This window comes from Ursus maritimus, unplaced genomic scaffold, assembly GCF_017311325.1.
Source record: "Ursus maritimus isolate PB19 unplaced genomic scaffold, ASM1731132v1 scaffold_4, whole genome shotgun sequence".
Taxonomy (NCBI): domain Eukaryota; kingdom Metazoa; phylum Chordata; class Mammalia; order Carnivora; family Ursidae; genus Ursus; species Ursus maritimus.
Window position 1 is genome coordinate 46,165,643 of NW_024426552.1, and position 26,630 is coordinate 46,192,272.

A 26,630-nucleotide genomic window follows, 5' to 3' on the forward strand; every position below is an offset into this window, starting at 1 on the left:
TCTATGGATTTGCCTATTCTGGACATTTCATGATAAAAGGAATCATACAGTAAGTGTCTTTTGTGTCTGGCTGCTTTCACTTAGCATAATATTTTCAAGCTTCATCTGTGTTGTAGTATGTATCAGAATTTTATTCCTTTTTATGTCTCAAGAATATTCCATTGTATGGATATATCACATTTTATTTATCCATTCATCACTTTAAAAAGGGTTTTATTTATTTGAGAGAGAGAGTATGAGCCGGGGGAGGGGCAGAGGGAGAGGGAGAGGCAGACTCCCCACTGAGCAGGGAGCCTGATGCGGGACTCCATCCCAGGACCTGAGATCATGACCTGAGGTGAAGGCAGACACTTAAGTGACTGAGCCACCCAGGCACCCCTATCCATTCATCACTTGATGGACACTTGTGCAAAGCTCTAAATCCAGTGTGATAATTCCCAAATTGGATCTTTGGTTTTGTAGTATCATACATTCTCCTAAGATCTCATCTGCTCTTAGAGTTCCTGTTCTTATTATGGTGGTGATGATTCGAATTCTGATTTTTAGCCCTTTGTCTCTGACTGCTATTAGTTATTTGTATATTGACCTCACCCCCAAAAATTGAACTTTATGTCCCCCCAGACTAACTTCCCTAATACTATGAAGAGTGATTGGAGGATAAGATGCTGCGGGAAAGGAGATCAAGTTAAGTTGCCTAAAGTAGTCTTCCCCAAATGGGGAAAGCCTAGCCATGAATGGTGGTCACAGGGACAGAAAAGAAGGCAGCAATCAAGGGGTATTTTAGGAGAATCAGAAGGGCCCACTCCTTCCCCAGAAGTGTACGACGAAAGAAAGATATGAACTGATTTGGATTTTTGAGGAGAGGGCATGGGGAGCTAGGAGAATTGGGAAGCAGCACAGATGGGGGTGCGGTGCCTGTCTGTAAGAACAAAGCTGGGAGAAGCTCTTCTAGAGATGATAAAATTAGTTTTGGGTGGTTGAGTTTAAAACGGATGTCAAGACATGTAAATAGAGATGATTACAGGCAGCTGGGGATGCTGGCAAAGCTCCTCTGGAGTAAAAACAGAAAGCTGACCAGTACCGGCCTAAACATGGTCATTGAAGCTGTGAGACTTGATCGGCAATACCAGATTGTGAGCCGGGCTTCAGAGATCCATTTAGCGTAGTGCTTGGATTCTTTGGCTACTTTTCACATGTTAGATGAAAGGGAACATGGCCGCAAGAAGGCAGAGCTGCTGTGGTTCACGGGGAGTGAAGAGGTGACAGGAAGGACTGCAGAAACTCAGTCCTCCAGCCTCTCCTTTTGCCCCTCCATCCTTTTGTGCAACAGATGATGAGAAGGTCCTGAGAAGGAGGTGATTTGCCTTAGCATCGTATCCGTGGCAGAGCCAGAACTGGAACCCAGCGACTAGCTTTGCCCTTATGCCCAGAAATTCCTAAAGGAAAGCTCAAAGACAGTTTTCCTATTCCTTACTGTTCCCTTCTCTAGAACCGTAGTCACTAGCTTCTCTGCAAGCAATGTAGGGAACACAGCGCCCACAGACTCTTGGTTTTGACGTCCCTCTCCTGGTTCTCCTACCTCTCAGGTGGCTCCTTACTGGGTTTCACAGGCCCTTCTTATACCTGTGGCTTTCACAGTCCACTCGCGAGTTCTCATCCATACTCAGAACTTTGTCCTAGTTTAAATTGCTGATGATTCCTAAATCAGTCTCCAACCTGAACATCTAAGTTGGAGGCTTATGACCAGCTGCCCAGTGGGCATCTCCACCTGGATGTTCTAATAACATGTCCAGCCATGTGTGGTACCGCTGTTAGATACAACTTTATGCCAATGAACTTGCAAATCTAAATGAACTGGGTGACTTTTTTTGGCAGATTATAAGTGGCCAGTACTGACTTAGGAACCTTAATAGGCTAATAAGCATAGCAGAAATTAAAAGGTTATTATCTTCCTGCTACAAAGCCAGGTCCAGCTAATCTGTTAAACCTTCAAAAAAACCATAATTGCTATGTATTTCTCCCCAACTTTTTATTATGAATGCTTTATAATTTGAAGTTTAATAGTTTAAAACCTTTAGAGAGTCTTAAAATAGTACCATGAACAGCTATATATTCTCCTCTTAGATTTAATAAATTGGCCACTTTTGTTCTATAAGCACATATTTCCTTTTTGCCTACCATTTTCAAGTCAGACATTCTGACACTTTACCCCTAAATACTTCAGCATGCATCTTCTCAGAGTAAAGACATTGGCACAATCACAAAATTCATTAAAGCATCAAATACCCAGTTCATACTTAAATGTCTCAATTCCAAAAGTGTTTTTAGATTATCCTTTTAAAAACTAGGATCCACTTCAATAAACTACTCGAGCATTGAAAAGGTAGCAAGAAGAGAAAAGGCTAAGCTTTTATTCGTTTTATGATTTTTGATCCCCAAACATTACAAAAAGCACAAACACACGAAACACAAAAATCAAAAAGCAATCTGGGGCGAGTGGGTGGCTTGATTAAGTGTCTGCCTTTGGTTCAGGTCGTGATCTCAGGAATCCTGCTCAGCAAGGAGTCTGCTTCTCCCTCTCCCTGTGCTTTCCCCCCTCTCCCCCAGCGCTCACTCTCTCAAATAATAAAATCTAAAAAATATCAAAAAGCAATCCTAGTAAGTATAAATGCAAAAGTCCTAACAATATTAGTGTATTTCAGTAATCATGAGTAAGGGACCGGTGGGCCTATGCAGGGAGAGATAGGTAGGGGTTATCAGGTTCACAGAAATCCAAAAAATGCTGAAGTATAAGGAAACCAGAGATAAGGGAACAAACCAGACCACTCTGCCCTAGGCGTGTGGTGGGAGTTCTTTTTTATGATAGTCACCTGTGACCAACAAAGAATAACCAGACCCTAAAAAAGAAGTAAGCCATTAAAGATACCACCAGTCCTTACTCAAGCCAAGATGTCGCAAGAATGATAAGGCCACAAGCTCCCTGGTCAGTTCTAAATAAGGCTGTCAGTGGAGGCCCTCCTTGGCAGCCCTGTTGGGACTACTCTCACCCCTAAAAGCTTTTTTTCTGTATCCTTGCATCGCTGTACTCACTCTCGTTTGTCGACTAGATTTATTCCCCGACTCCGTGAGACAAGAACCTATCTTCCCCTCTTCTAGAGTACTGAACATTTGAGGATACTGTGTTTGAACTGTTTCTTTTCTCCTCTCCCCCATGACGCAGCAGCCTTGTGGTCAGAGCCCACTGATAAGTCTTGAGTGACTAAAGGAACCTAGGTAAGTCTATCCCCGTCACAGAGACTTGTTCAAGGAGCAGAAGGCGATCAGCATATATGGTATTAATCCCGGCCAGGGGTGATCTAACCAGCAAGAGGTTCAGTCCTTTGCTGAGAATCGGAGAGGCTGATTGTTAACTACCACCCCAATTTAGGTCGCCCCCCTTGGTCCCTTTGCCTTTTAAGGCATTCCTTTTTCTGGATTGTGTTGTTATTCCTAGTGCAAACAGCAGCGGACTAACAGGTGTTTGAGGTTTGCGGGAAAGCAGACACTCTCTGGGCGGAGCCGGGAGGCGGGGTGTGGGCGGAGCCTAGGGCACCGCCCCCTCCTGCGCGCGGCTCTGCCGCGGCTCTGCCCCGCCCCGTGCCGAGTCGCCCTTCTCGATCTAGAGACCTCCGCTCGGGCCGCGCCGCCGATGGTGCTACCTGGGAGAGCAATGGCCAGTAAGTAGCGCAGTGGCCCGAGCTCCGCCATACGGGAGGGAGGCTTAGGTTGCGGAACCGGCGGCGGGTCTCCCCGGCTCAGCGCGTCGCCTCCGCTTCGTGTCCTCGCCGCGCCCCAGGTCTTCCCCGGCCCGACGTTCGCGGGGCTGGGGGCTGGGGGCTCGGGCGGCTTGGCGGCGGAGGTGGGCAGGGTGCGGCGGTGGAGCGCGGCCCGGCGCACTCCCGGGGATTCCCGGCTTCCGGGAGGGCCGACGCGGCCGCGGGAGCGCGGGGCCTCCCGGCCAGGAGGGCCCACGCCTTGCTCCTCGCTGGGCTCCTGCGTCCCGTGCTTCTCGGTGCGTTCGGGGGCCGCCCCCTGCAAGTTCACCTGCGCGGGAAGAGGCGGGTTTACGGGTGCTCACTTAAAATCCAAGTTCCGCACCCCCTTTCCCCTGCCCCAACTCGAAGACTGCACTTTCAGTAAAGCCTTCAGTGATTATGTTACCTCTCCGAGTGTGGCAGCCTCTGCCTGGTGGGATTCTTGGAGGCTCTTAGGTTTTGCGTTAGAAAGCGCGACTATCCAGTGGGGTCGCTTTCACTCTCTTCACCGCAGATTGATTTTTGGACTTGGGTTTTGCAAAGGCATCAACCCTAATTATTTGTGGTTGGAACCCTGTCATGTGAAAATGAAGCATCTGTTTTCTTTCATTTGGTCTGTGTGATAAGGGGACAGGTTAACTTGCCCCATGTTGCACCCCACCCCCCACCCAGTGGAGATTGCAATCTTCTGAACAAGAAAACTGGACAAACTGTTTCTGCATCTGGACATTGAGCTTTCAAGTTAGGTATTATATGTTACACATCCCTACCCTGGATTGTCCCCAGGGGCACGTTTCTAGCTCTCTCTGTCCCCAGGCCTCTGCCAGGTTCTTTTACAGAAGACTTTGGAGTGCTCTGGACTCATAGTCCGGAGACCTGGATTGTTACAGTTTTGCCTCAGCCCATGTCAACAAGTCATTTAATCTCTCTGAACCTCAGTTTCTTGACCTGTAGAATGGACATAAACTGCCCTTGCTGAGTCTTGTGAGGCTCCCAGGAGATGGTAAGGTTTGTGGAAGTGCTGTTTTTCATCTTAACCTTCCAGAGCTCAGTGCAAGTTGGTAGCTGAATCAATGTTCAGGATCGGGGTATGGAAGTCCTTGTACACCCCTCCCTCTGGGTGTGACCACTATCTTTGAAGACACAGTGCATGACAGAGGCTGGTGGACTTGAGAGCTGTGATTCCTGATGGGGTTGAGGGTGGTGTCTGATTTCTTTGCGGAGTGTTTTCAAGTTACATGACCTCCCCCCAGCCCACCCAAAAACAGATGAAGTTCCCATCCTGCTTTGCAGTTCCAGATTTTGGCTTGGATTGTGCCACTGACTTTGTTCACTGATTCTGTGCAGCGTCCCCCCTGCAATTCCGTTTCCTCATCTGCCAAATAGTGTTAAGGACACTCACAGATGCTCGGGTGCCTAGAGGGCCTGGCACATTACTTATGCTTTTTCCCATGTTGGTCCCTTTACTTAACGATATTTTTTTATCCTTTGGTCAGTATTTCATTATTAGATTATGGTAAATATTAGAACGGCCAGGGACCTTCAAAGTCATTGTATTTTCATTTTCCAGCTGAGGAGATGAAGTGACTAGTATTGTTTTCAGCATCAAGAAACTTTCCTTGCCTCAGCCCCTCTGTGGAGGGGGTGGCGTGCAGAATGTCAGGCAGTCCCAAGCCTGGATCAGGACAGCTGCCTCTCTGGTAGGATGAGGGGGAGGGGAAACCGTCAGCAGAGCCGCGGTGAATTTCAGCTTTTAATCCCTCAGAGGTGAAGCCCAGCTTCTGACAGAGTTACAGCGGTGACTTCCAGTGGGTCTGTGGGATGGTCTAAAGGTATATCTAAAAGATACCTAAAGGGATCTGTTTGCTCCAGAGTAATCCCAGCTTTGGTTTTTCCTGTTTTAGTTTCCTTCATTTTCACTCAGATTCTTTTTTTTTTTTTTTAAGATTTTATTTATTTATTCGACAGAGAGAGAGACAGCCAGCGAGAGAGGGAACACAGCAGGGGGAGTGGGAGAGGCAGGAGCAGGCTCATAGCAGAAGAGCCTGATGTGGGGCTCGATCCCACAGCACCGGGATCACGCCCTGAGCCGAAGGCAGACGCTTAACTGCTGTGCCACCCAGGCGCCCCTTCACTCAGATTCTGAAACAACTCAAGAAACTGCATTCAGGGTTAAACTGAGCTCTTCTCACTGTATTTAGGACAAACCAAGGAATGGAACGTCTGAGTTTTCCTACTTTTAGGGTTACCACTTAGCCAAAAAGGCCTTCACAGGTAAGGGTCTGTCGGTGTTGCTTCTTCTGGGGACATTTGCACCATTGTAGGAGACCCTCAGGGGAGAAGTCTCTATTGGTTTTCAGGTTCTAGAGCTTTTCAGATTTCCAGAGCACAGGTGGGGTAGGGAAGCCAGGGGAGGCCATTACTGATAATTCCTGAAGTTTTGCCGAGCTCCATGGGTTACCACGTGCTTTGGATCCCTTAATGTGCCCTTCCTCACACCCTGAGCGAAAACTGCGCATCAGTTAGCGTGCAGACAGGACACAGAAACCACACCAGTCACTGGAACAGGGAAAATTGTATATAAAGAATGATTAACCGGTAGGTGATGACTCGAAGAGCTACAAGAGAACTCTAAAGAATATAGGAAAAGCACATGTAGGGTGTAGCTGTTACCTCAAGCAGGGAAGAAGCCTGGAGGAGCCCCTGACCTCCTTGGCTGACAGCATTTCTTCTTGGCCACATGATCTGTGGGACTCAGTCTCTGATGGAAATGTGGAGCCCCTTACTCAGGTAGCAAGAAAAAGCACTGCTAGCTTTTCCTTCCACAGTCTCTCTCTCAAGCTCTCCTGGTGCTTTTTATTTGCTGCTTACTGTTGTGCTCTTTGGGGCACAGGAATATTCATGGGGTGAGTGCAAAATCTCGCAGGCACCCGGGGGCTCTGGCCCGTGACTAAGCACAGGTGCAGCTCATTGGCTGCCAGACCTCCCCCCCAACCCCCATCAGCTGGCCCGTGACACCAGGTCCCAGCTGGTGGTGGGGAAGCAGAGGCAGGCATCTCCCCCTCCCGTGGCCCCGCTGCCCCACTTCACGGGGAGTGGGTGATTTCCGAGCGATTTCACCTGCACTGAGATGTGCTCAATACCCGGATCAGGGGTAGGTTGAGTCCCAAGATCAAAGAGTAAGGGATAATTCCATGTTCAGACTCCATCTCCTTCCTTCAAGCCGTGTTCTCATTAGCACATAAGAAGCTGGCCCGCCTGCCCGCCTTGAGACGCTCGAGCCGGCGGGGGCACGGCCGGTCCTCTGTGCCAGGGTGTCTCAGCCTCAGTCACATCACGTTGGGTATCTTTACGGTGGACTGTCTGCGGCCTGTAGCACGTTGAGCATCGTCCCTGACTTCCGCCCACTAGATGCTAGTAGCACCCCAACAGTTGTGACCATCAAAAATGTCTCTGTTGTCGCATGTCCCTGGGGGTCGGACTTGCCCTGTGGTTGAGAATTGCTCTGCGTCAGCAGTCAGATCTGACGGTTTTCTCTTCATCCTCAGCTTTCCGCTTGGCCCTCATCCAGCTTCAGGTTTCTTCCATCAAATCAGATAACCTCGCTCGAGCCTGCAGCCTGGTCCGGGAGGCAGCAACACGAGGAGCGAAAATCGTTTCTCTGCCGGTGAGTATGGAGGCGGAGGTGGCCACCTCTGTCCGGGAACTCTGACCGAATGGAGTACTGCCTGCTCGCGCGGGGGGTCCTCCTGTGTCCAGGGGTCCAGCAGGTCTGTGGGGCCCCAGGATCGTTCCGCGTGTGTCTGGAAGGTGGCCTTAGCAGTGGTCTTTGTGATACGATGTGCCAACATGGTTACAGGTCTTTAACGTTAGCAGCGCTTACTCTGCTCAGAATCCTGGTAGGTTGTGAGACCTACTTAAAGGTCAGTGCCTTGGATACTTACCTTCTTTCCTTGTGTAATGAAGTCTTTACGGGACACAGTCACACAGTGACTGATTTTAATGCTAAGCCTCCGGCATCGTTAGGAAATTGGAACTTGTTAGAGACCTTGAGGAAGCCTGCGGTACCTTCCTAAATGTGGCAGCCTGTAGCAAGCTGGTGGGACTCTGTGTGTGTTTCCTAGGTGATGGCTTTTAGAACGGAGCCAGGTAAAGATTGCACCCCATTTGTTTGTCAGCAGATGTAGGGTGAGCCCCAGACAAGGGGCTCGCACATGTTGGGACCAGCGAGTACTGCATCTGTGGCCAAGGACCGCTGGGATCTGCAGCAGAACTACTTCCAACCGCCCCTTCCTTCGCTCTCCCTCTCCCACTCTCGGGCGGAGGTAGCCCTTTGTAAACCCTGCTTCCATTGACTAGAGAATTTTCCAGGCTCCAGTCCATCACAGATGTGGCCAGTGAGTAGGAATCTTTAACAGAGGAACTCGAGGTCTTAATGTGAATCCAGCCTTCCTTACAGCACAGTTATGGGGCTCACCTGTATCTGTACCCTGACGTGGTCTCCTGTTGATTTCCGTTGCCAGGGACCAGAGTGAAAGCACGTAGATTCTGCCTGTGCCCTCTCTAACGTGTGGCTTGTACAAGCTGGCTGTGCTCGGGTTTGAGTTTCCTAGCACAGGGCCCGGTGCACAATCTCAGTGGATACAAATAAATGAATTCGAGTCAAAATCTAGTTTTTGCTTTTCTACTATCACAGCTGCGGAAGACAGACATATTCTGGGGAATGAGAGATTGGGCAGGATCAGAATGATAGTGCTGGAAGGGACCTTAGAAACAGCTCATTTTACAGATGAGGAAACATTTGTGGCTTTTGAAGCTTCTGTATTTTTCTCAAGTACAGGCTTTATTGGTTTCCATAGTTAATAATTTTGAGCCTGAAACCCAAATTTCTAACAGCCAAGGTCCTATGATGAAGCCGAGTTGTAGCGGGGCCTGGGTGCCCAAGGTTGGGAGCTTGTAGTTCTCCTGCAGACAGTGAGGAAGAGGCAGATCTGGGTGGACGAGGATCTGGGAGAGCACACGGGACTCGTGGCCCCTAGCGCCACCGGAGCCAGCCCAGGTGTTCTTCTTATGGCTGCAGGCTCTTTAGCTCTGGGATTCTGTTGTTTTTCTCATCAGCTGTGTTTTACCCCTTCGAGAGCAGAGCTTATGAGAGGCAGCTATGCCTTCTTAAAGCAGAACTTTAAAATCAGTTGGATATTTTCGTGTCTACCCCCCCTTTTCTCTGCCAACATTATTCTAGGAATGTTTTAATTCTCCATATGGCACAAAATATTTTCCTGAGTATGCTGAGAAAATTCCTGGTGAATCCACAGAGAAGCTTTCTGAAGTAGCAAAGGAGTGCGGCATATATCTCATTGGAGGTAACTTCCTACCCCCAAGGTATAATGGCCTAAACATTAAAAACATCTGAATAATTTCTGTTGTTACATTTAAACCGTGGAATACAAGCCATGTAAATTAGGGATTGAAAAGAATGAGGTGGGGGCACCTGGGTGGCTCCTTCTGCTTAAGTCATGATCTCGGGGTCCTGGGATTGAGCCCCGCATCAGGCTCTCTGCTACCATGGGAAGTCCGCTTCTCCCTCTCTGCTTGCTTGCTCTCTCTCTCTGTCTCTCTCTCTCTCAAATAAATAAATAAGTGTTTAAGCCAAAAAGAAAAAAGAACAAAGTGGATCTTATGTAATAATGTGGAAAAATGTTCAGGACACACTCTTACTTGGAAGAAGCAAGTTCAGCATGACATGAACAGGTACTCCCATTCAGATTAGTCCCTCACACAAGAGGTTGTGTATTTTCGTTTGTCTTTATATATGTAGCACATAGTAAATATTGTGTAAGGACACACCGAACTGATAATGATGATTTTCGCTGGAGAAGCAGCGGGAATACAGGGGCAAGTAGAAATGTGGAAAGGAAAACTGTATGGGAGTGTCTTTCATTATACTAATACAACGTTAAGAAATTTGTTTTTTCACAAAGAGGCCATATACATCGAGGTAACTTTATGTGGTTTTGAAATAAATGTGGTTTTGAAATACATTTTAAAATGTTCTATTTGCTTAAAGAAAAAATACTGTAAAACTGTTTAATAAATATAGCAAAATTATTCTGTTATATTAAGAATTAGAAATGCATGAGAGGTGAAGAAAAGACAAAGCAAGGAAAGAGAGAATTGCAGGAACTACATTCCGTGACGGCAGGACTGGCTTCCATTCCCTTCCTGAGGCCGTTCTGGATACAGTTATGTTGCAGGGCTTCCCGACTTTGAGCTGAGCAACAGTGACCCCCCACGTTACAGATTAAGTGCAGCTCCAGATCAAAGAATTCAGAAACAGTTTGGTTATTTTTGAAACCTGTCTTTGGCATCTGACTTGATTATATTTCATCTATACTCTGGAGTTTATCTCTGAAAGATCATCCTCAAGAAGACAAGAAAACCATTAATAACCCTTAGAAGACAGTATACTTTATTGTTGGACCCAAGTGACAGTTTATCACGTGTTTGTCCAGTGATCATAAAAGAATGCTTTTTTCAGAATATTTTCTTTGTGTGTTTCTCCTCTCAATGAAAGGCTCCATTCCTGAAGAAGATGCTGGGAAATTATATAACACCTGTACCGTGTTTGGGCCTGACGGAACTTTACTGGTAAAGTACAGAAAGGTAAGCATGGTGTGTGGCAAGTCTCATTACCTCTTGAGAATTTGCCGTAAACCCCCTAGTTCCTTCCATCATATTGTACACACACGGGGCATTACACTAACTGGTACAGTCAACTTGTCGAATATTGGCTGTTAACATTTTGATATAAATTTTAGACTTAGCCTGTCAATTTCAGCAAAGGAAAAATCTACAGGAATTTTGATTAAAATTGCATTGAATACAGAGAGATCACTTTGGGGAGAGTTGACATCTTTGCTGTAGTAAATGCGTACACATTGAGGATTGTTAAATATTCCTGGGAAATTGGTCCTTTTGGCATTATGAAATCCTTTTTTTTCCTCATAATACTCTTTGTCTTAAAGTTTATTTAATCTCTGATATTGCTGTGGCCACTCTAGGCTTCTTATACTTAGTGTCGTATGATACATCTTTTTCTAGTTCCTTATTTTCAACCTGTATGTGTCTTTATTTTTAAAACGATTCTCCTGTAGCGTGCAGTTGGGTCTCGTGAACGTCTTCGTTCTGACGGTCTCTGCCTTTTTAGCTGCAGTGCTTACTCCACTTATATTTAATTATTGATATGGTTGGACTTAGGCAGTAGATATCAGGTTGACTTTTTTTTTTTTTCCTTCCTTGCATTCTTTTGGCTTAGTTGAGTATTTTTTAGAATTCCATTTTAATTTATCTATTGGCTTTTAGTTGCACCTCTTTGCTTTTTTTTAAGTTGTTGCCCTCGGGATTACAACATGCACCCTATCTTTTCGGTCTCCTTAGAATTAATATTATACTGTTTCATATGAAATTTAAGAGCTTCCCAGTTGTATAGGTCATTTCCTTCCCCACCCCATTTTCTCTGTTGACGTACATGTTGCATTATATAGGTTGTAAATCCCACAAAGCACTAAGTTTTTAAGTAATTGTGTGTATTTTAAAGAAATATAAAAACATTTTTGTTTACTGGAATGTTTACCTTTTTGGTATTTTTCTTTCTAAAGAGTATAGTTCTATCTGGTGTCTTTGCCTTCAAACAAAAAGACCTTCTTTAGAATTTTTGTAGTGAGGATGTGCCAGATAGGAATTCTCTTAGTTTTTGTTTATGAATATATCTTTGTTTTGTCTTCATTCTTGAAAGATACTTTTGGTGGAATAGAATTCTGGGTTGACAGTTTTCTCTTGTCTCCTAGCAATTTGAGTGATGTTTTTCAGGTATCTTCTAGCTCTGTTTAAAAATTTTTCTGATAAGAAGTCAGTGGTGATTCGTATTGTTCTCCTGTATGTAATTCATGTTTTTCTCTGTCTGCCTTCAAAATTTTTTTCATAATCTTTAGGTCTTAGTGTTTTGATGGTGGTGTGCCTGCCTGGACACAGTTTTCTTTGTATTTGTCTTGCTTCGTGCTTCTTTAATCTGTAAATTTCGCTCTTTCGTTATATTGGGGCATTACTTTGGTAAATACTTTTCCGTTCCATTCTCTTCTTATTGGACTTCAGTTTTGATACTGTTTTACCAGACTAGGTCACCAAGACTCTGGTTTTTTGTTTTTCCCAGCTTTTCTCTCTCTCTCCTTCAATCTTCTTCAGTGTGGACACTTTCCATTGATCTGTTTTCAAGTTCACAGCATCTTTCTTCTGTAAACCCCAGTTTCCTGTATGCCAATCCAGTGAAATCTTTTAAAATTTCATGTAAACTTTTATTTTTCTACTGATATTTCCTATATGTCCATTCATTAAGAGTGTGTTTTTCTTTAGATCTTTGAGCTTAGTTTCAATAGCCGCTTTTTTTTTTTTTTTAAAGATTTTATTTATTTATTTAACACAGATAGAGACAGCCAGTGAGAGAGGGAACACAAGCAGGGGGAGTGGGAGAGGAAGAAGCAGGCTCATAGCGGAGGAGCCTGATGCGGGGCTCGATCCCATAACGCTGGGATCATGCCCTGAGCTGAAGGCAGACGCTTAACCGCTGTGCCACCCAGGCGCCCCATCAATAGCCACTTTTTGGTAATTATCACATCTGGGTTTTGCTGGAGTCTGCTTCATTGATTGCCTTTTCTTTAAAGTTGGGTAACATTTTCTTGTTTTCTTTGTCTAGTAATTTTGGATTGCATATTGGATTATATGTTGTTGAGATTCTGGCTTCTATTACTCTGAAAAATATTGTACTTTTTTGTTTTAATAAGTAGTTAACTTGGTCATACGCAAACACTCTACTCTTTTTCCTTTGGGAGGCAGGCAGCAACACCAGCTGCTCTGTTCTAAGTTGTTTAGCTTTAGCTGGGCTGCTCGGAGTCTGCTCTACACATCTTTAATTCAGTACTTAGCCAGAGACTTGGACAGATTTTTATATGTAGAATTTAGGGCTCTTCCTCTTTGGCTTTCTCCTTTTCAGGATTTCTCCCTCACTTTCCAGCTGCTGTGAAACTCTGTCCTCTGGTTCCTTGGGCCAATATGATTATAGGTGATTTTCACCACCACTCCTAGCAACAATTGGGACCTTGCTTCCAACTAAAAGGTATAAACAGGAAACTCACCCAGTGTCCTTGTCTTGTTCCTGATCTCAGTATGAAAAGGCTGTTAATATTCCACCATTAAGTATGACGTTCCTTCTCTTTTTACCCCTACCTCCCCACAGATACTCTATCAGGTTAAGGGAGTTTCCTTTCTTGAAGAGTTTTTTTGTTTTGTTTTTAAAATAAGAATGAACGGGGGCGCCTGGCTCAGTCGTTAAGCGTCTGCCTTTGGCTCAGGGCGTGATCCCAGGGTCCTGGGATCGAGCCCCATGTCAGGCTCTTCCGCTGGGAGCCTGCTTCTTCCTCTCCCACTGCTTGTGTTCCCTCTCTCGCTGGCTGTCTCTCTCTCTCAAATAAATAAATAAAATCTTAAAAAAAAAAAAAGGAAAAAAAAATAAGAATGAATGTAGAAGTTTACCAAATGCTTACCGTGCACCTCTTAAGATGATCATATGACTTTTCTCCTTTTTTTGTTAGCATGGTAAATTACGTTGATTGATTTCCAATTGTTAAACATTGGTTTCCTTGAATAAATCCGATTTCAAAGTGATGTGTTACTCTTTATATACTGCTGTATTTGGTTTGGAAAATTTTACCTATTTTTAATTGCTCTCCCACTTTCCACCTCTCGTGCCAGATTGTCAGGCTGATGATGATTCTGTGAAGACTTCATTTAGCATTTATACTGAGTAAAAGAATAACATGTTAATTGCTTCCCAAAAGAAAGCTAGACATCAGCTTGCACACCACCTAGGAAAGAAGTGTCATAAACCCTCCAGCATGATTTTCCCGTTCTGCTCCTTAGAACTCATTTTGATAAGATGTCAGTGTGTGGGGTGGGTTGGGGGCAGGCGGGGTTGCTGTTTGTGTAGTTGATCACAGAGCATCCCGTTTCTGGCCATGGAAAGATCTTTGTTATGACTGCCATGAGCTCTGCTGGAGAAGAGGTAACCAAACTCATTACTTGTGGTGCAGCTCCATTTGTTTGACATCGATGTGCCTGGGAAAATCACATTTGAAGAATCTAAAATACTGAGTCCTGGTGATAGTTTCTCCACATTTGATACTCGTAAGTACCAGACCCGTTCACCTGTTTTAGTAGTATCAGGAGAAGAGAATCAGGTATTCCTTCCTTTTTTTCTTCTTATGTCCCTCCCCCACTTCTTTATATACCCTGACTGCAAGACCAGAAGTGAGACGGGCAGAGAATGGTCAGAGATCTAGAAAGGGCGGGCTGAATAGAGAACGAAGGGTTTTGCTCTACCATTTGGTCACAGCATGCTAGTAGTATGTTCGCCTCCGGAGTTTACCTCTTAGGCTGTGATTGAACACCTCCCCCAGAGATAATAAGCATTCAGTTAGAATGAATTTCTCATTTCTAATCTGCGATAAATGATGTCTTTATGAGGTAAAGTCCAAGCAGGATTAAGTTTATACATTTTCTCCGTCCATGGCCCTGGGGTAATGTATTGCCATCAGTGTTTTGTGATCTTGGAGGCTTTTCTCTGCCACACCACGTTGCAAGAGGTTAACTTTTCATTTGTGCATTTTCTGTTTGAAAAACAGCGTACTGCAGAGTGGGCCTGGGCATTTGCTACGACATGCGCTTTGCAGAGCTCGCGCAGATCTACGCACAGAGAGGTGAGACAGCACCACGGCTGTGTGGCATAGGTGCTTAGAGACTTGATTCTGCCTTGGTCTTTGTGGGTCAAGGGAGCCCTTAGGCAGAAGAACTGGAGAAGAGGTCTTAATCTCTCCACCCCCATCTGGTTGCTTAAGACTTTTGCTGCCTGTGGACAGTATGGTTTTTCTGAGGTTGTATTTCAACACCCCATGCAGCTAAGGCAGGAAGCATACCCCTAAATCGGCTCTAGTCTCTGAGCCTTTCTTGTCCCCGTGTTTGGAAAGGCTCCCTTGGAGCCCACTAGAAATGAAGATGTGGTCTCTGGTGTCTGTCGTGGATTTCACACTCAGTTGTCCTCAATGTTGGGTACAGTAGAAATGTCGTCTGGACCTTTTGGTCCAGAGAAGAAGTGTCCTACTGCCCTGGAAGAACACTGAGCCAAGTCAGAAGATCTGGGTTCTGGTTCAAGCTCTCCTCCTTAACTGATGTGATACTTTGAGTAAATTATTTAATTTTTAGAGTAGTGTGGACCTCAGTTTTTCCATAGGCATGGTGTGGAGATTAAGGGGGGAGAACTTAGCTCCTCGTATGGTACTCAGCAAATGTGAGCATCCCTTCTAGACTGTCCAAGCTACTCTGATCCGGACTTGACTCTGACCTAACAAAGTGGAGTGGGTGTGAACATTTTGACGGCCTGCTCAGCAAAAAAAGGTGGAGGTGTGGGGGCTCTGGGTTGGCAGACCCTATTGAATTCTCTCAATAAGCGTTAGAACACCTACTCTGCCCCCCATTTCATTTGAAAAGCATTACAAAGTGTCCTTGGCGGTGCGGAGCTGACCATTTGGTGCTGAGAGAAACTTGAATGATTTTTTTTTTTTTTTAAGTGAAGCCACATACCATGCTTTTGGTCATCAGTATCACTGTTTCTGTATGTCTGTAGCATGTGCGTGTCTCTGAAGGAATTCAGAGCCATAGCTTAATATTCCTGACACTGTCCGGCTTGGCTGACATCTTTTTATGCTTGGTCCCCACTGGGTAAGGGACAAAATGGGGAGCTAGTGCGGTGGGGTGTTAACCTGCATCCACTCTTCTCTGGCCTTTCTCTCCCAAGGCTGCCAGCTGTTGGTATATCCTGGAGCTTTTAACATGACCACTGGACCAGCCCACTGGGAGTTGCTTCAACGAGGCCGGTAAGAAAGAGCCTCAGTCGTACCTTCAAGTGTCTCAGTGTAGCTTTGTGCGAAGATTTCCAGTTTGGTGGCAGTACCGACCTTCCTGATTCAGAATGCTGCCCCTGACCCAGTGTGCCTTGACATTCAAATGCAGTCGGGAAAGATGAATCACCCCGTTGACTGTGCCGTTCAGATTGGGGTGCTTCTCCCACCCCATCCTTTACGCCATTTTGCTAGTCCTGGAATACTCTGCCTAAACACTTGTCATAAGCTCTTGTTTTTCTAATCTGAAGTCCAAGGTGTTGCGTAGTGTCTTTGGCATGTGACAGTAGCCGTGTCCTGAGTCCCCTAAGGTTGGGGAGTGAGCAGTGAAGGGCAGATAGCGGAGGTGGGTGTAATGTGGAAGGGAGGAGGAGTGTGACCATGTGTATTTGTGTAAAGTGTGCTGAAAACCATGAAATATGGGTCAGAAATGCTGGTTTTCGTCATTCTGTTCATTGAGGTATAGTATACTGATAGAAAAGTAAACTGATTTTAAATCTGTAGGTCAGTGAATTTTTACACGTGTATTCACCTGCGACCAAGGTCAACATGGAACACTTCCAGATCTCTAGAATGCTCTCTCTTATTCCTCCCAGCGACCCTCTCCTTGTTGGCCCAGATGTAGCTGCTAGTCTCACTTCTGAAGTTACTGGTGATTTTTACTGGAGGAGGCAGCAGAGGTGTCCGGCTGCTTGCTCGGTGGAAGGTGGGGTAGGGATGTCCGATACCATGTATATTAATTCATGCAGTTTTGTAGAACGCCGGAAAAGCTTGGGAGGCATTGGAGTGGCCCGGCGTGATCTGCGGATTGAGCCCGGAGAGCTCCCAGGTGAGGTGGCTTGATGCACCTAGGCTGCCACCTGAAGTTCTTACCTAATTTGGGCTGATGGGACTTCGGCCTCCGGGGGCATGGAAGTGCCATGCGGCCCCGCAAGGCGTGCGGCCCCAGCAAGGCCAGGCCCTTCCCTCTGGCCGCCTTGACTTGCTCTTTTTTAGGTGAACAGGTTGGCTCAGGCGAGGGTCTCCGCTGCGCCGGCACTGAACTTCGGACTCGAGCATTCTTTGTTGCTGGTGCGTCCTGCACACTGTAGGGTGTTCGGCAGCAGCCCTGGCCTCCGGCTACTAGGGCCCGACAGCAGCCCCCATCACGAAAGTCCGAGTCAAAGTCAGTGTCTTCGGAGGTTGGCGGATGTCCCCACCGGGCAGAATCACCCCCAGTTGAGAACTGGTTTATGCATTAACATAGTTTTCGAAGAGAGGGTTTCATGGCTTTGGGTATTTCCTTCCACTTCTGGGCCAGCCTATCCTGTGCCAGTTTTCGAACGAAGGATCTGTACGTTTGGAATAGAAAAATGTTGCCAATCTGTAACGTATGAATTATCTCTTTTTTGTCTGTTGACAACAGGGCTGTTGATAATCAGGTGTATGTGGCCACAGCGTCTCCCGCCCAGAACGATCAGGCCTCGTACGTTGCCTGGGGACACAGCACTATTGTGAATCCTTGGTGAGTGGGCTGAGTGGGGACAGGCTCACCAGGAGCTTGAGAGAGGGCACATGGTGGGTGGGTTTGCGGATTCCTGACCAGCCCTGCCCCCAGCCCCCATATTCTCACATGCCTGCCAGGTCTGCGCCTCGTCCGCGAGAGACGCTTCTGCTTGAAAACCGTGTGAGAAAGGAACGGTCCTGCTGTCCCGATGGAGTGTTTGGCCTTAGTTCTCTTCCGGGTTTCTGAGTGGCTTTTGTCAGACTTGGATCACATGGGGGAAACAAGGCAGCAGTGATGATTTTAGTAAAAAGGGCTCCCAGACTCTTGGTTTTTGGTTAAAATTGAGGCTGGGTGACTGGTTCTAGAGCAGGGATTAGTTACAGGGTGAAGATTTCACTCCCCGCCTAGTGAATAGAGGATGGGGGAGGATGAGTTCAATTAAGGGAAACTCCGACCTTGATCTCTGTGAGAGTGAAAAGCATCGTCCCAGTGAAGCCAGCACGAAAGTCTGTCCAGCTACACACGCTGTCATTTGTTACTGTACGCACCTAAGGTCTGTAGTTGTGTGGTTTTCATAGCAGTTTCACACACGTGGTCCCCATGTGAACTCACAGAGACTGCCTGTATTAAGCTCAGTTTATAGACACACTGATGTGTATTTCTATAATTTCAGGGTAAATATACCAGTAACAAGGCTGAGAAGGGTTCTGTACCACTGTGGGGTCCCTGCAGTTCTCTCTTCTGATTTTGTAGGCCCCACAGATTAAAGTGTGTGATAGGGGAAGGCCGTGGAAGTTATGCCCAGGGAGCCTCCTGCACATTAGGATTCGGGAGGCACCCGCAGCCTGGAAGGATTGACTTGGCTTGAAGATTTTCTCCACCTTAGTGCAAGTTCCGCTGTCCAGATATTAGTGCTAGGCTTCCTGGACTCTTGGGCAGCTCTGCTCCCCAGCTGGTTCTCCCAAGGAACTTTGTTCCTGATCACTGCTCTGACACGAAATAGTTGTACGAGATTTATCTTTATTTTTCCTTTTCAAAATTCTGTCTGTGGATTTGGGGGGCCTTCTGGCTTATATTGACATCAGGATGGGTGCCTGGGATTACCCCAGAGAGAGATTTTTGAATACCAGGGCAGATGGGGAGGAAATAGAAAAGAATAAAAAAGAATTCAGTTAAATGGCATTAATGATGATGTTTATAGCTCATCCGTGCCAGAAATGTGTTTTTGGCCATCTGGGAAATGGAACCAGTTACTATGTCAGATTGTTTGTCAAGTCAGATTATTTTGTGCTTTGGAGAAATTTCATTTCGCTAGATGTCTTTGAAGTTCTGCTTTGGGCCAAGACACTCAGGACTGGAAGGTTTTCCCGGTCAGCCTTTCCCCAGATTTAGGAAGGAGTGACTTGATACAAGGCCACACGGCTGCTTAAATGCTGGAGCAGGAATTCATGCCCCTCTCTCCTTGTCCTTAATCCCCCGGTTCCTTCCCCTGGGGCCTGTGAGGTGGGAAGAGAACAGGGATCTTGATGCCCGCAAGCATGAGCAACGCACTCACTCCCTCCTGAATCTCTTTCAGGGGGGAGGTCCTTGCCACAGCTGGCACCGAAGAGACAGTCGTGTGTTCAGACATAGGTAAGATTTGCCGTGGCACAGTTTAGGTCCGTGGTGTCCCCATCGGTCTGAGGTGATTCCGTAGCTCTGAAGCTGCTGTCACCTGGAGGGGCTCCCTTGGGCCCCCTTCTCATTTATCCTTGGTTCTTTGGGCAAACCCTGGGGGCTATAGCTCAGCTTGAGTTTTCTTGGTTTGGTTTGAAATGACCCCAGGGGCAGTGCCAGGCCACCTGCGCCTCTGGACAAGGCTGATATTACCGAGTTACTTGCTGAGATTCTGGTGGTTTTTATCCTGTTTGGGAAGAAATTCTCATTGGTTAGCGAGGAGTTACATCTTATTAATGGTACGCTTTCCTGTTTTTGCAGACCTGAAGAAGTTGGCTGAAATACGCCAGCAAATCCCCATTTTTAGCCAGAAGCGATCAGATCTCTATGCAGTGGTGGAGAAAAAGCCCTAAGGTTTATGTTTCTAACATGTCATGAAACAGCCTGATATGTTTCTGCAACGTAATCTACTCCCTGCTGAATTCTTTAAAGAGATCTTTTTTTTTTTTTTTTTTTTTTTCCAATTCAGCTTTTTCCCTTCCTGGGAACTCTCTAATGAGACGATGGAGCATCAAGCAGCAGGTGGTATTTTTCACACCTTATTAAATAGTTAAGAAGGACTCAGGCTGGCATTGAGAGCAGGAGGAAGAGGGGAAGACTAGGTACCTTCCTTGCTAAGTTGCCTCATAGTAGTTGGTGAAGGTATCAGACCTTGGTATCCAGGGTGATTCACCTGGTACAGATTTGTGTCACTACACGCCTCTTATCTCATTGCTGGAGTTGGAATCCATTATGTAGACAACTTGGTCCGATGCTGCACTTTTTCGAGCAGGATGTTAGAGTTTTTGTCTGTGGTAGCTGTGGGAAGTAAGGTGATGGACCGCTGGTGTTTGCTAGAGGAGGTGGCAGCCCCAGTCTTTCCTAGCAGCCTGGGGAGTCTTCAGATTCAAGAAGGAGCTAAGGGGTCAAGCCCAGACCCTCCTGATCTCAGGGGAGAGGCTGTGTCAGCAGTGAGTCCCGTGGGAGAATGGCGGTGGTGGCATTTAGTCAAGGCAACTAAAGAGGAGTCTCGGCAAAAGATTTTCTTGATGGGGGTGAATGTCTGAAAATCTTTTTGTTTTTCTGCCTAGTAACATTTTCTAGCTTGATAAAGGCAAATTTTTAGCCTAGTGGTTTTCAGAATCCCTTTGCACAATTAAAAATTAAGAATTCCAATGAACTTTATTTTTATGCATGTTCTATGTTGGGCTGGTAAACGTTTAATAACCAGCCGTCCTCCAGAAAGCCCTGGTTTCGCAGTAGCATTTGCCAGATCCATGGTGCAAATACTTTCACCGTGGCTAAGGTTCAAACCGTCAGTATGACACCTCTGAACACAGAGTTGGAAATAAAAACACACTTGGCACTTTGAGCTGGTGCAGTCCTGCTCTAGCACAGCACTGTTTACGTATATATTTGCCACCCTGGAAAGTAAAACATTTTAAAACAAAACAAGGCATGCACACACATTCTGTTAGCTATAAGAGCGATGACGTCATGTGTCATTTAATCTTTGGAAACCAGCATGTATGCTCAGGGAAATATAAGAATGAAAAAGGTAAACGACATTTTAAAATCAAGAGTACAATTTGGTAAAATTTGGCTCATGTATACATCCATGAAAGCACCCTAATCAAAATAAGGAGCAGCCCTCCCTCCCCCCTTCCCCCCACCGCCCGCGGTTCTCTTGAGCTCTTGTATAATCAGTCCCCTCTGTCTACTCTTCTCATCCCCAGGCAGTCGCTGAACAGCTTTGTCACTGTAGATGAGTTTGAATTTTCTGTGATTACCTAAAAGTGGAATCATACCATGTGTCTACTTTTTTGTGTTCTTCCACTCATCATGATTATTGGGAGACCCATCCCTGTGTGTATCACTCATTTCTTTTTATTGCTGAGTGGCAGTCCACTGTATGGATAAACCATAATTCGATAGACATTTGAGTTTCCAGTTTTTGGCGATTAGAAATAAAGCTGCTAAAAACGTTTTGTACAAGTTGTTCCTTTTTCTTGAGTAAATATCTAGGAGTGGCATGGAGGGGTCCCACGTGTATTTCACTGCCAAACTGTTCTCCAAAGTGACTGTGCCATTTTACTTCATCGCCATCGGTCTGTCAGTGTCCCGGCTGCCCCACAGCCTCACCAGTACTTGGTATGACGACTGTTTAAGTTTAGCCATTTTGATGTGTGTGTAAGGTTATTTCATTGTGGTTTTTACTTTGTATTCCCCTAATGACTAACGCTGAGCAACTTTTCATGGCTTTGCTGAGTAACCCTTTTGGTGAAATGTCTCTTCATGTCTTTTCCCCATATTTTTGTTGGGTTATTTATCCTCTTATTGATTAGTAAGAGTTCTTTCTGTACTCACGATAAAAATCCTCTGTCAGATACTATGTGTTGCAGATAAATTTTCCAAGTCTGAGAAAAAAAAAGTCTTCATTTTTTAAAAAATATTCTTTAAAGCAGTGGTTTTAATTACCATGAAAGCCAGTTAATTGCTTTATCTTCTTTTAAAAAGTTTGTCTTTTTTATGTTGTGTTTAAGAAATTGCCAAACCTGATGTCACTAACTATCCTGTGTGTTCTTTTGGAAGTTTTAGCTCTTATATTGAGGTCCTGGATCCATTTTGAATGGTCAATTTTCTATATATGGTGTGAGGTAAGAGTCAAGATGCTTTTCAGGGCACCTGGTGGCGCAGTTGGTTGAGGGTCCAACTCTAGGGTTTGGCTCAGGTCATGATCTCAGGGTCCTGGGGTCGAGCCCCATGTCAGACTCTGCACTCAGCATGGAGTCTGCTTGAGATTCTCTCCCTCTGCCCCTCCCACTGATGCTGTCTCTTTCTCTTTCTAAAATAAATAAATAAATAAAATCTTAAAAATAAGTCGAGATTCTTTTCTTTCTTTTTCTTTTCTTTATTTTTTTATTAATTTTTTTTTTTTTTGCCTATGGCTATCTATTTGTTCCAGCACCATTTGTTGAAAAGATTACCCTAGTCCCATTGAATTGCCTTGGCACCTTTAAGAAAAATGAATTAGCTGTATATATCTCAGTTTACCTCTGTGTTCTCCTGTTTCATCAGTCTATTCATCTATTTTTACACAGTAACTTACTGTGTTGATTATTGTAGCTTTATAACAAATACTAAAGTCTGATGGTATTAGTCCTCCAACTTTTTTCAAAATTGTTTTGACTATTCAGAGTCCTTTGTATTTCCATATAAATTTCAGAATCAGGTTGTAAATTTCTACAGAAAGAAACGCCTGCTGGGATCTTGATTGGGATTGCATTGAATCTATAGAGCAGTTTGGTGGAAAATTGACATCTTAATATCAAACCTGTAAACACGAGATATGTCCTCAGTCATGTAGGCCTTTAATTTCTCTTAGCAATGTTTGTTTGCTTCTGTAAAGGTAATACATATCTTTTGTCAGATTTATCTGTAAAAAGTACAGATTTTTTGATGCTGTAGTATTGTTTTGTAAACTTTAATTTCCAGTTTTTCACTGCTAGTAAAAATAACATTTATTCCTGTATTTGGTCTTTTATCTTGCAACCTCACTAAACTCACTTGTTCTAGCAGCTTTTTTGGGGTAGATTCCATATGATTTTTTACATAGATGATCGTGTCTGCAAATAAAGACATTTCATAAAATAAATAGGCTTTTTCCTTTCCAATCTGGTTCTGTTTATTCATTCATTGTTTCATTGATTCATTCATTTTTGGCCTGTGGCATTGGCTAGAAGTTCCAGAACAGTGTTGAATAGAAGTAGTGAGTGGATGTAAGTTGTCTTGGGCCTGATCTTAGAGAAGAATTTAGCCCTTCCTAGATGCCCTCTATCAGGTTAGGGAAATGCCTTTTCATTCCTAGTCTGGTGAGAGTTTTTATCAGAACAGGATAAAATAGGATAAAAATAGATTTTTTTTTTAGATTCCTTTTCAGTCTTTACTGAGACAACCATGTCTTTTTTTTCTTCTTTAGGCTGTTTATATGGTGAAGTACGTTGATTTTGGAGTTGTAAAACCAACCTTCCTTTCTTGGGGTCAACTTCACTTGACCATAATGAATTAGTGTCGGATTTGATTTGCTAACATTTGAAGAATTTTTGCATCTGTGTTCATAAAGGAGTTTGGGCTGTACTTTCCTTGTAGAGCCTCTTTCTGATTTAGGTATCAGGGTTTGCTGGCCTCCTAAAGTGACTTGGAAAGTGAGGCGCCTGGTACGCAGTTGGCTGGGTGTCTGACTCTTGGTTTCGGCTCAGGTCGTGATCTCAGGGTCAGGAGATCAGGCCACACATGGAGCTCTACGTGTGGCAGGGGGTTTGCTTGGGACTCTCTTTTCCTCTCCCTCTGTCCCTTCCGCTTATACTCTCTCTCAAATAAATAAATAAATCTTTAAAACATTTTTAAAAAATGACTTGGAAAGTATTTCCTGCTCTTCAGTGGTCTGAGAGAATTGCATGGTAATTTGCATCTAGTCTCTTAATTTTGATTATTCTGGTTGGAGGTTTATCAATTTTATTGATCCTTTCATAGAACCATTTTTTGATTCCATTGATTTTTTTTTTTAAATCTCTTTTTTAGATTTGATTTCATTGATTTCTGCTCATTTATTTTCTTCTGCTTATTTGGGTTTCATTTGCTCTTTTTTTTTTTTTTTTTCTAGTTTCTTAAGGTGCTACTGAGTACTTTGGAGACTTTTCCTTCTTTGCAGTATAGGTGTTTAGTGCTTTAAATGGCCCAGGATTGCTTTAATTGCATCCCCAGCCTTTGTTATGTTGTGTTTTCATTGTCATTCAATTTAAAATCCTAACTTCTCTTTGTCATCTTCTGTGACCCTAGTTATTTATGTTATTTAGTTTCTAAATATTTGGATATTTTCCAAATCTTTCTGTTACTGATTTCTAATTTGATTCCACTGTGGCCAAATAACATACCTTGTATAATTTGAATCGTATTGAATTTTTTGAGATTGTTTATGGGCCAGAGTATGCTCTGTCTTAGTAAATGTTCCATGTGCAGTTGAAAAGAATGTGTATTTTGGGGCGCCTGGGTGGCTCAGTCGTTAAGCCTCTGCCTTCGGCTCAGGGCGTGATCCTGGCGTTCTGGGATCAAGCCCCACATCGGGTCCCTGCTCTGCTGGGAGCCTGCTTCTTCCTCTCCCACTCCCCCTGCTTGTGTTCCCTCTCTCGCTGGCTGTCTCTCTCTCTGTCAAATGAATAAATAAAATCTTTAAAAAAAAAAAAAAGAATGTGTATTTTGCTGGTAGGTATTCTATAAATGTCAGTTAGGTCACATTGGGTGATAATGTTTTTAGTCTTTTATATCTGTATTGATTTTCTAATTTTTTGATCAATTAACAGGGGTGTTGATATCTCTGATTATAATTATGGATTTTGGATTTGTCTATCATTATACTTGTATTAATTTTTGCTTCATGTTTTTTGAAGCTCTCTTATTAGGTGCATAAATATTTAGAGCTGTTACATCATCTTCCTGAATTGACCCTTTTTCCATTATGAAGCAAGTATCTATTTATTGCCCTAAAGTGACTCTGTCTGATATTAACAATGCCAGTCTTTCTTTAGATTAGTATTAACATGATTTATCTTTTTTCATTTATCCTTTTAATTTTAACCTCTTCGTGTCTTCATGCTTGTTGGTTCATTAGTCTATTTTAGAGAAAACAAGCTAATGGGGTGAGGAGGGGCAGAGGGAGAGAAAGAATCTCAAGCAGGCTCCATACCCAGCACAGAGCCCAGTGTGGGGCTTGATTGCACGACCCTGAGATTATGACCTGAGCTGAAATCAAGAGTTGGTTGCTTACCAACTGAGCCACTCAGGTGTCCCATGTGTCTTCATGTTTAAAGTGGGTTTCTGTTATGCAGCATATAGCTGGGTCATGCACTTTTATCTAGTTTGACAATCTGTCTTTTAATTGGGGTGTTTAGGCCATTTATGTTTACTGTGATTATTGATACAGCTGGATTTAAATCTACCATCTTTTGGGGCGCCTGGGTAGCACAGTCATTAAGCGTCTGCCTTCGGCTCAGGGCGTGATCCCAGCGTTCTGGGATCGAGCCCCTGGTCATGCTCCTCTGCTGGGAGCCTGCTTCTTTCTCTCCTACTCCCCCTGCTTGTGTTCCCTCTCTCGCTGGCTGTCTCTATGTCAAATAAATAAATAAAAATCTTAAAAAAAAAAATCTACCATCTTTTTATTTTGTATTTATCCCATTTGTTCTTTGTTTCCTTTTTCTTCCTATTCTTTCTCTTGGATTAATTATTGTTCTGTGATCTTTATCTCCTAAGTTGGATTATAAATTATAATTCTTTATTGTGTTATTTTACTTGTTGCTTTATGGCTTATAGTATATATTCTTAACGTCACAGTCAACCTTCAAGTATTATGCCCGTTGACATGTAAGAATCTTAAAGTGGTATACTTCATTTTATCCCTTCCTTTGTATTGTCATACACTGTACGTCAGCATATGGATGAACCCCACAATACATTGCTAATTTTGTTTTAAACACCCAGTAATCATTTAAAGATACTTAAAAAACAAGTGAAAAAAAAAAAAGGCAACATCTTTTATAACCAACATATTTACCCTCTCTGGTACTCTTCATTAGAGTAGATCCTTTGTGTTTCTGTTTAAAGCACTTCTTTTAACATTTCAGGTAGCGTAGGTCTGCTGGTGATTTATTCTTTCAGTTTTTGTGTATCTGAAAAGTTTTTATTTTACTTTTATTTTTTTAAAATATATTTTTATTGATGATAGAATTCACCTCTTTCCTTTGAATACTTTAAATATGTTGCTACGCCGTATTCTGGCTTGCATTCTAGAGGCAAAGTGTACTGTCATTATTATCCTTTGTCCCTCTCTGTAATGTTTGTTTTTGCTCTGTGTGCTTTTAAGATTTTTCTCTTCATCATTAATTTTATAGAACTTGATTATGATGTGCTTTAGTGCATTTTTTTCCCCATGTGTCTTGTGCTTAGGAGTTCTTTGTGATTTGTGCATCCTTGATTTTATAATTTTCATCAAATTTAGAACATTATCCACTAGGATTTCTTAAAGTGTTTTGAACCCTTTCCTGATTACATGTACATCAGGCTGCTTGAAATTGTCCCGACAATGATATTGTTGTCCTCCCCCCCCACACACCGCCCTCATGTCTCTTCTGTGTATTTCCTTTTGGCTAGTTTCTGTGATTTGGTGTATTTTTTTCTTTATCATTGCCTGATGTATCAGTGGCTGTCTTTTCTTTGTCACTGTCAGGTGGCTCCTGCCCATGATTCCGGTAGTTTCTTTATATCCATGTGCTGATCGATACTCAGCTGAAGATGTGAGCACCGCCCTTTGCAGATCTCTTGAGATTCCTCTGTATGCAACTCTCTCCTCTCCGATACCTCTGCCCTGTGAACTCTTACCTTCTTGGCTTCCCGGGGCTTCCAACTTAGCCTCCTCAACTCAGGGAGACTGTTAACCTCCAGCTGTGCTCCTGCTCCCTGTGCTGTAAACTGGAAACTCAAGCTGGAGCAATTAGAGGGTTCGCCTCGTTTGTTTACCTTCTCTTGGATCACTGTCCTGAGGTCTGATGTCTGAAAAATACTATTTCATATGTGGTCCCTTTTTTAGTTATTCCAGAT

The 26,630-nt window shown here is 44.1% G+C and overlaps 1 protein-coding gene across 1 annotated transcript; it reads left to right on the plus strand.

Annotated features, from left to right (window-relative positions):
• Positions 1-3,615: 3,615 nt before the first annotated feature.
• Positions 3,616-20,972, plus strand: NIT2 (nitrilase family member 2). Its single transcript, XM_040621153.1, has 10 exons — positions 3,616-3,716; positions 7,343-7,461; positions 9,037-9,157; positions 10,369-10,457; positions 13,937-14,030; positions 14,528-14,602; positions 15,697-15,775; positions 17,205-17,303; positions 18,862-18,917; positions 19,263-20,972. Exons 1-10 carry the CDS (start codon positions 3,689-3,691, stop codon positions 19,352-19,354), a joined length of 852 nt encoding a protein of 283 aa, XP_040477087.1. The 5' UTR covers positions 3,616-3,688; the 3' UTR covers positions 19,355-20,972.
• Positions 20,973-26,630: the final 5,658 nt, after the last annotated feature.